At 38.2% G+C, this 8,596-nt stretch overlaps 1 protein-coding gene across 1 annotated transcript in view; it reads right to left on the bottom strand.

Annotated features, from left to right (window-relative positions):
- Nucleotides 1–278: 278 nt before the first annotated feature.
- The window catches only part of SLC39A8 (solute carrier family 39 member 8), a 72,041-nt gene continuing 63,723 nt past the window's right edge, over nucleotides 279–8,596 (bottom strand). Inside the window, exons 7-9 of the mRNA XM_067736854.1 lie at nucleotides 4,248–4,455; nucleotides 3,863–4,047; nucleotides 279–1,748 (exon numbers count right to left, since the gene is read on the bottom strand). Coding sequence (XP_067592955.1) covers nucleotides 1,599–1,748; nucleotides 3,863–4,047; nucleotides 4,248–4,455 — 543 coding nt within the window. The 3' untranslated portion in view covers nucleotides 279–1,598. The remainder of the gene's footprint in view (nucleotides 1,749–3,862; nucleotides 4,048–4,247; nucleotides 4,456–8,596) is intronic.

Genomic DNA, 8,596 nt, shown 5'->3' with positions numbered 1-8,596 from the left:
GCGGCTGGGCCCGTGAGCCATGGCCGCTGAGCCTGCGCGTCCGGAGCCTGTGCTCCGCAAGGGGAGAGACCAAAAAACAAAAGATTGAATGTAAACAGGTGAAGTGATAAAAATAGATTCTATGTTTACTGATTTTAATGAACAATGATTAATATTTACGGTATTTATTTGCTGAATATCTTTGAAATAAACATAGCTATTTCTCTCCCTCATAATACCAAGTACATGGAAGTCACACAAAAATACATATTAAAATGAATAATGAATGACACAATACATGGATTCAACGGTGTTTACTGTTTGGTCAAACAATATTCTTTAATTGTCAGTCATAGAGTGAAATGTACATTAACATACATGTTAAATATTCATCCCATCTGCATTATTGCTATGTGACATCATTTTATGGTCTGTAGAAAAATATAATTCCTGAGATCATTGTTGGCTTCTTTCAATCATTTTCCTCACTGTCAAATCATCTTTCCTTAAACGACTTGGGAGTGTGAATTGGGGTTAGAAGGTTCAATTATAGACCAACTTTTTGTATCTCCTAAATGAATAAACAGGCTCTATCTTTTATAAAGGGTAGAAAAATAACCATGGTGTGTGGAATTATTTTGCAAGGTATACAATATAGGAAAAATGTAGGCTGAACACAAAAGAAGTATTTTCTGAATGTCTCTCAATCACCCATAAGGAACATAGATTTCCTAGCCAATCAGTCTTTGGCATACAGCCGTCCAGCTGTTATTTCGCATTTACTTAAAATATCCTCTGCTAAATAGTTGTGTTCATCTTTAAAAGTAAATTGCTTAAAATTACATTCAATTTCTTTCTGTAAACGAACATTTTCTTCACCTTCACAAGCAAACACATTGGATACTGAAACGTTGTTGTCACCAGCTTTACATACTGTTCTGCCGTTTGCCATGGTACAACCATAACGTAAGTCATAAGAAAGCAATTCTGGCTTTTTATGGAATCTGGTAGAGTTTACACTGAGTCTGGACTTAGTAGGGCTAACAAAACTTTACTGATTGCAAAATTCATATTATTTCAGGATGGTTTCCAAAACAATCCTAGAAGTCCCTAACTGAAATATAAAACAAAACAAAAGTTATGAGCAATCTTTCTCTCCTGGGTTCACTAAGGCCTTGGAATCATTTGTATCTGTGTACTTACTTGTGAAAGCACTAAAACAAATTAATTCAAAGAAAACCACTCTGAAACTACTTGAACATTTGATACAACCATAGAGGTTCAAAGGCTTATACGGCCTAGTCTGTATTTTTCTCCAAGTCTTGGTGTCAAAATGATTATAGAATGCGTCGTTTCTTGCTCTGTGATGATTTTTAGTGTGCATGAAACATAAAAAAAAGTGAGTATTTAACAAATACCTCATGTATCAGGCTTCTCAGGCTGGAACTGAAAAGCTTTTTGAAGGATTTTTAACAACAAATAATGGCCTATGTCACAGATCAGAAAACCAACAATCAGCTTTCTTGACCTACAGCTGAAAACAAAATTATCTTTCAACTAAATAGGAGCTGTTTTATTTATTAAATGCCTTCGTTAACAACACCATCTTTCACTTCCCATTACTCCAATTCAATTTCTCCTGCATACAAAGTAATGAGCAGAATGGCTGTGAATCCAGTTAACACCCCAGCATTCTGAATCATGAAGAAGGTGAAATCGGTTTTTCTTCCAGTTACCTTTTCTCTCAGCATATCATTCATCTCTGGAAACTAGAGGAAAGATATATTGTTAGATAACTGTTGCCATCTTGTGGGAGAACATAAAACTGTCACTGATAGATTCCTGTGGAGGTGGGAGGGGACGAGCATTTCTCTGAGTTGTTTAGATGTTTTAGTATAGAGAGCATAACAGTGATATCCAGCCCTACTAGACATCAACAAGAAGAAAAGTACGAAAATAGTGTTCCCCAAGTGAGTCAATACAGTGGGATGGGATGTACCTCATTTTATGTCTCTCTTTCTCTCTCTCTCTCTCCCCCAGCTCTCTTCTTTGCTCTCTGTGCTCCATCCACACCATTCTTTTTGGACCTCAAATGCATCCAGCCTCTTTCCATCCTCAACATCTTCACACCCACCAAAACCTCTATCTGAACCCTTTTCCCTCAAAATGTTCAATGAGCTAAATCTTTGAAGTTTCAGCTTAAATCTTACTTTCCTCAGAAGGCTTCTCTTAGGCCCTCCTAATTTAGGTTCCCTTATTATCATCTTTCAGCATATATATTGTTTTTCCTTTCATTTCACAGTTTTTTATTTGTAATTATGTAATCATGTGTGTGATTTTGTTTGCTTGTTGAATTTCAGGTTCCCCTCTTTGTACACAGAAGCCCCAGGAACACGGGGACTGTGCCTTTTTTGCTCCCTCCAGGGTCCACAATTTCCAAGCCTGATACAAAAATATCAATCAATAGTAGCTGATTAAATACATTTTTAGAAATCACTATATATTTAATTCCTGTTCTCTTCAATTTGTTTCCTTTTGCTTGTTCTGTCCCTCGCAAAATCATAAGGTTTTTAAATAAACTGTGCTCTGTTCTTGAAATGAAGACTAAAACAATCTTATTGCAGTGAAAGCAATTAAAACCCCAAGTTCTGTACTTAAAAGCTATCCTTTCTCAGCATATAACTTCTACTGAAAAGGCTTCATGAGGAGATCTGTAAATGCCATCATTTCAAAACATATTTCAAAGTGATCTGCTATACACACATTGATTTGCTATACATGCAATGCATACAGCGGTGCATTGTCCCAAAGCATCCAAGAGGTCTCCAGAATCCACTGTCAATCCACCTGCCTGATTTGAGGAAACTTACTGGGATAAAATGGATGACATTTATGAAACCGCTCTGAAAGAAGCAAGTATGCGTTCTGAAAAAAGCAAGTAAGTATATACAGCATCATTTATTAGTATTATTTCTTTAAATTGAATAACTCTAATAGATTCTGTTCTTACATTAGAGAAAGGAGAAGTGATGACCTAGCATAAAATATGCTATGAGCCATTAATTCTGTGAAGAAAAACATAAATGCAGTGATGGTTCTAAGAGATGAAATCCTTGCACTTATAAGGGACTGCACAGAACAATGAACAGAGCTAGACAGTTATCATTTGGAACTAAGAACGCAGATGAAGGACATTAAATTATTAAATTATGTATGTAATACATCCTCAGTTCCAAATGCAAAAGAAACAGTCCTTGAGTTGCATCCACTTAGCACATTTTCATTTTCTAGAAAGCTGTCCACGATTTATTTGAAAATGCACAGGACCATTGGTATTCTCTCTCTTACAAACACACAGACATAAAGACAGACACAGCATAGACATAAACATAGATACAAATATATACCGTCCCAAGTAAATACCGTTCAATTTTAATTTACCAGTTTTAGTTTAACTCAAAAGGCTCTCACTGTTCACAACTTTGAAATAACAAAATGCTATTTACTTTAACAAGTTATTCCCTTCTGAATGTGACATCCTAACAAAAGAAAAGAGGAAAGTCCCATGGAGACATACTATAGAATACAAGCTTTACCCACAAGGCAAAACACCCAGGAAGATATCTCTCCTTCAGCAAAAATAAGTCATTTCATCCTTTGTCAATGAGATCCTAGATCAAACAATCAAGGAGAATCACTTTCAAATCACTATTAGTACAAACTACTGAAAAAGAGTTATCTGTTGGACCAGGAATATTTTAAACTACAATAGAAAGGCCTTCCACACTGTGGAAAGCAAAAGGTCACCCTTAATCAATTCATAACCCAGATGTGTCATTCCAAATTTAAATTAAAACCAGATAAAAATCTTAAAATTTCTTACCATATCCGCCAGAGAAATATAGAGGAACATGCCTCCAGCAAGGGCAAATATAATATTTGGAGCAAAATTATTGCCCACCAAGATGCCAAAAGCTAGCCCAACATAGCAGGAGCACGCAGAAAGGAAATTGAATAACAAGGCTTGTCGAGTACTCATTCCTGCATTGAGTAGGATCACAAAGTCCCCTAAAAGAAGAAGAACACATCAAGTGAGTAGGGTTACTTTCCTATTTGGGGATGAAATAAAAGAAAATCATCATTGTCTAAAAAAGGGCTCCGTCTTTTTGAGGCATCAGCAGGATTTTTAAGAGTGTGTCACCTGAAACGTCTCCCTCCCCTGAAACCAAGAAGCACCGGACTTGGAGAACAAGAGCAGAGTCCCTTACCTAACTCATGAGGGAACTCCTCGCACAGGATGGCGATCGAAGTGCTGAGTCCCTGCAGAAGAGACAAGGTGCAGGAGGCCCCGATGGCCAGGCCATCGATGAAATTGTGGAGGGCATCACTGAGCGTTATCATCCAGGCAATGGTCCCTATTTCTGAGAGCTTCGGCCCCTTCATACAGGTACATGAGCTTGACTCTTTTTTTCCATCCTGCAAAATAACAGAAAATCAGTCAACAGGATACCACCAATATTTCTTGAAAGTCTAAGCGATGCACAGAAGTGGATGTGTTACGTGTTGAGAGAGACAAATGTCTCCACCAGAAAGTCTTTCATAGTAGATAGGAACCCCTAATCATATAAAAACAGAGAAAAAAACTTATGGGAGGGAGAAAGGAAAGGAAGAGATTGACAGGCCTTGAACAAACCACTTGAAAAACATTTCGCTTTGGTTTCACCTTCAAACAATCCTTTCGACTTGTATGAACAAATTCTTACGACTGCCTTCCTAAAGTGCAACTGATACTAACCAAGAATTTGATTTATTCACATTCTTTAAAGTAAAAGAAGTTTGTCAAAGACTAAATTTAAAGTCTCTTCCATGTTACAATTTAAATGTGAGATCCATATTTAAAGCATGATGATATCAAGGAACATTTATTTTAATCTATCTTATGCCACTGTGTGACTGCGGGCAAGGAATCTGGGCCTCAGTTTCTTCAATTGTGAAGTGAAGAGAGTGTACTCAATGGTTCATTTATTTTTCAATGACTTATTAAGTTTCCACGGTATTCAGGTAGTGTGCTGCCTGTTTAGGCTGTAACAACGTGGTCCCTACAAGCTCTAAATTTCAATGATTCTCTTAACAAATTCCATGAAGTGTGATTGGAACAGGCTTGCTTTTACACAACACTTCTTTCCACTTTGAAACAATAATAAAAATAGAAAACCCTACAACAGACCCTTTGCAAGAATTCAAATTTCAATCAAATTTACAAAATTGTATAAAATCAAATGACAAATGCCAACTGTAACATCTTCCAGAAACTGTGGAAAAAGATAACAAAAGGCAAATTCATTTTTAAGCAGGGAAGCAATTTGCAATTAACTGGAGAACATTTTATTCCTAATTCTCCTTCCTGCAACTCTACCTCAGCAGCTAATCAACATATTTATTGAACACCTGCAATTTGTACAACAGTGTACTGTATGCTATGCAAAGTGCACAGAAGTGGAAAATACAGCTTCTATCTTCAAGAAGCGTATTTACCTTGGAGAAACAAGATGTAAAGTATACGACTGACTCTTTTAAAAATGTGCAACATATATCAGCTGAAAAGGGCTTCCTTCAGAGCAATCATGTGCGCGGTTGTGCGTGTACTCTGACGTCACTTCATTGCTCAAAACTGTTTGGGGACCTCCTTTCAGAATTGAAGGTAGATCCTGCCACACATCTTTTCACTGTTTCATTAGTGGCAAATCTTCAGCTTTGAGGGATGTTTTTTGTTTGTAGACACAGCCAAAAGTCATTTGGCGCCAATAAATTCTTTTTTTTTTTTTTTTTTTTTTTTTTGCGTTACGCGGGCCTCTCACTGTTGTGGCCTCTCCCGTTGCGGAGCACAGGCTCCGGACGCGCAGGCTCAGCGGCCATGGCTCACGGGCCCAGCCGCTCCGTGGCATGTGGGATCCTCCCGGACCGGGGCACGAACCCGCGTCCCCTGCATCGGCAGGCGGACTCCCAACCACTGCGCCACCAGGGAAGCCCTGGAGCCAGTAAATTCTTAAATTAATATGAAAGGAGGGAGGATTGTCAGTAGTAGTTGCTAGCTGTTAGTAGCGGTAGAAACAGTAATAGCAAAGGCATATGGTGTTTATTATGTGCCAGGCACTGTACTAAGCAATTTAGATATTTAATTCCTTTAGGGCCATTCTATGAGTTAAGTACTGCTATTATCCATCATTTTATGGTTGAGGACACTAAAGCACAGAAAGGCTGGTGAACTTCCTAGGGATACAAAAGAAAGAAGTGTGCTTTTTCTAGTAACTGTTCTACTACTCCAAACTTATGGTGGGGGGTAGGGAACACCTCCTGTTTGTGGTAAAGTCTGAAGGCAGTTTGCAAGGAGAACACCCCCTTTCTCTCAAAAACACTGGAAGCAACGTTGGAATAAGTATTTAACCTCCTTTTACTTTAAAAGGCAATCTCATCCGCATAAAAAGAATTCCATCTGGTTTTCAAATGTGGTCTTTTTACTGTATAGTGTTAAAAACATAAACTGAGGCAAATGAAAAAGTTTAAGATCTTATTTGATCAGGAATGGATTCCAATCTGGCAGTGTCAAACCAGAAGTGGTTAGGAGCATTCCATGGACAGGAAGCGTAGGGAGACACTTTTACTGAGAAAAGACGGAAGCAAAGCAAGAAAATTATTGACTGGCTACGGCTTAAAGCCTAGATGGCTGTTTGCAATGGATTGTCCTTAGGTTTTGATTTTGTAACACTGAGACATTTACAGGCTTAGATTTTGGATTGTTTGTATATGACATTACAGCCACCTCAGCTTAACTGTCTCCTTGTTTAATTAATTTAATTAATTGATATATCTTAAATGCACAACATAATAAACAACAGTGACTTAGTTCATGTCAAATGGGTAGCTTGGATAAGAAATGTTCCGGATCAGGAAGCAATTATTGCCAAAAGAGAAACAAAGGCAGTCATGAGAAAAAGCCACAGAGGAAGTGACCTTGGCTTTGCAAAAACCTACTGCCAAGATACATTTAATAAGACTACTTGTTTCCCTCTTCCAACTTGGTTTACCTAATCACATATTTATAATTTCCTTATTTACTTGTGATGATTTAGGGGAAAGATTATAAGACCAAGTCTTGACTGCCTGATATTTTGTACAGAGTCTGTATACAAACTCCTTTAATTCGGAAAAAGAAATTAAATTAATATATCAGGCATGGTTCTCTTACCTCTGAGTACAGATATTACTGACTCTATTTATTATGCTTCCTTTTAGCCTTATAATCTTAGGTCTCAAATGACACTGTTGGGTAGGTTGACAGTTATACATTTTTAATAGTCTTAGAACAAATGAAAGAAGGCAAACATTCACAAACAGTTCTCTTTTAATTCAGCTGGAACAAAGTCTCTGTGCAGAGAGACAATTAAGTCAAATCCCTTTAGTTAAATTAGGGACTATTCTTCTCTTTCCCTTTATTTTTCTCTGCTGTTGTTGCTTGCTTGCTTTCTTCCTTGTTTGACTTGTATACTAAATGTGAGGCTCTTTCTAACCTCAGCCAGGATAAGGCAACTCAATCTAGTGAAAAGACCATCACTAGATGGTCCAGGAGAACCAAGTTCTCACTCGGCTCTGACAAGAATTACTGTGTAATCATCAGCAAGGCTCTTAACATTGCTCACCTTAGTAATTAATGAAAATGAAAGTCAAAGCAAAGTGCAGACTAATCAGAATGGGGGGGAAAGAATAGCATGGAACAAAGTTATGAGAGGAGAGAGGACACTGAGTAGAATCCCAACACAAGTACGGAGGGGAAGAAGCACAAAGTAAAAGGAAAAAACGTACTAAGAAATCAAATGGAGGAAAGCAGGTATGCGTATTGCAGAGCAGTCTGAGTTTAAGCAAGGAGGAAGAAGACCAAAAAGGGACACAAGGAGAAGGACGAGTGGCATGAGCTGGGAGGAAAAGGAAGAGAAATCAAAAGAGGAAGACGAGGGGCTTCCCTGGTGGCGCAGTGGTTGAGAGTCCGCCTGCCGATGAGGGGACACGGGTTCGTGCCCCGGTCTGGGAAGATCCCACATGACGCGGAGCGGCTGGGCCCGTGAGCCATGGCCGCTGAGCCTGCGCGTCCGGAGCCTGTGCTCCGCAACGGGAGAGGCCACAGCGGTGAGAGGCCCGCGTACCGCAAAAAAAAAGAATTTAGCTCTCCTGCATAGGACACAGATCATATAAATATGGCTTACAGCTGCGGTGAAATACTATGCAGAGTAGTGGAGATGATGAATATTTTATTTTTCCACATGTAAAGATGCCCAAAACATAGCATTGAGGTTTATATATATATATATATATATATAACATGTCTAGTGGGCACCTTTTTGTAAAAGTTATTAATATAATTTCATGATGGTCTAAAGCACAAACATACTTGGAAAGATATATACAAAAATGCGAATCATGGTTCTCCCTAGGAGATAATACTGTGGATAATCCTTGGTGTTTTTCTTTTATCTTTTATGGGTGTCTTGGATTTTTTTTTTTTTGCACTTATTATATATTATTTCAATACTCAGAAAACAAAACATTAAAGCCATGGGGTGAG

This window comes from Pseudorca crassidens, chromosome 4, assembly GCF_039906515.1.
Source record: "Pseudorca crassidens isolate mPseCra1 chromosome 4, mPseCra1.hap1, whole genome shotgun sequence".
Classification (NCBI taxonomy): domain Eukaryota; kingdom Metazoa; phylum Chordata; class Mammalia; order Artiodactyla; family Delphinidae; genus Pseudorca; species Pseudorca crassidens.
Note: the sequence above shows the minus strand (reverse complement) of the source record. Positions and strands in the feature narration are given on the sequence as shown.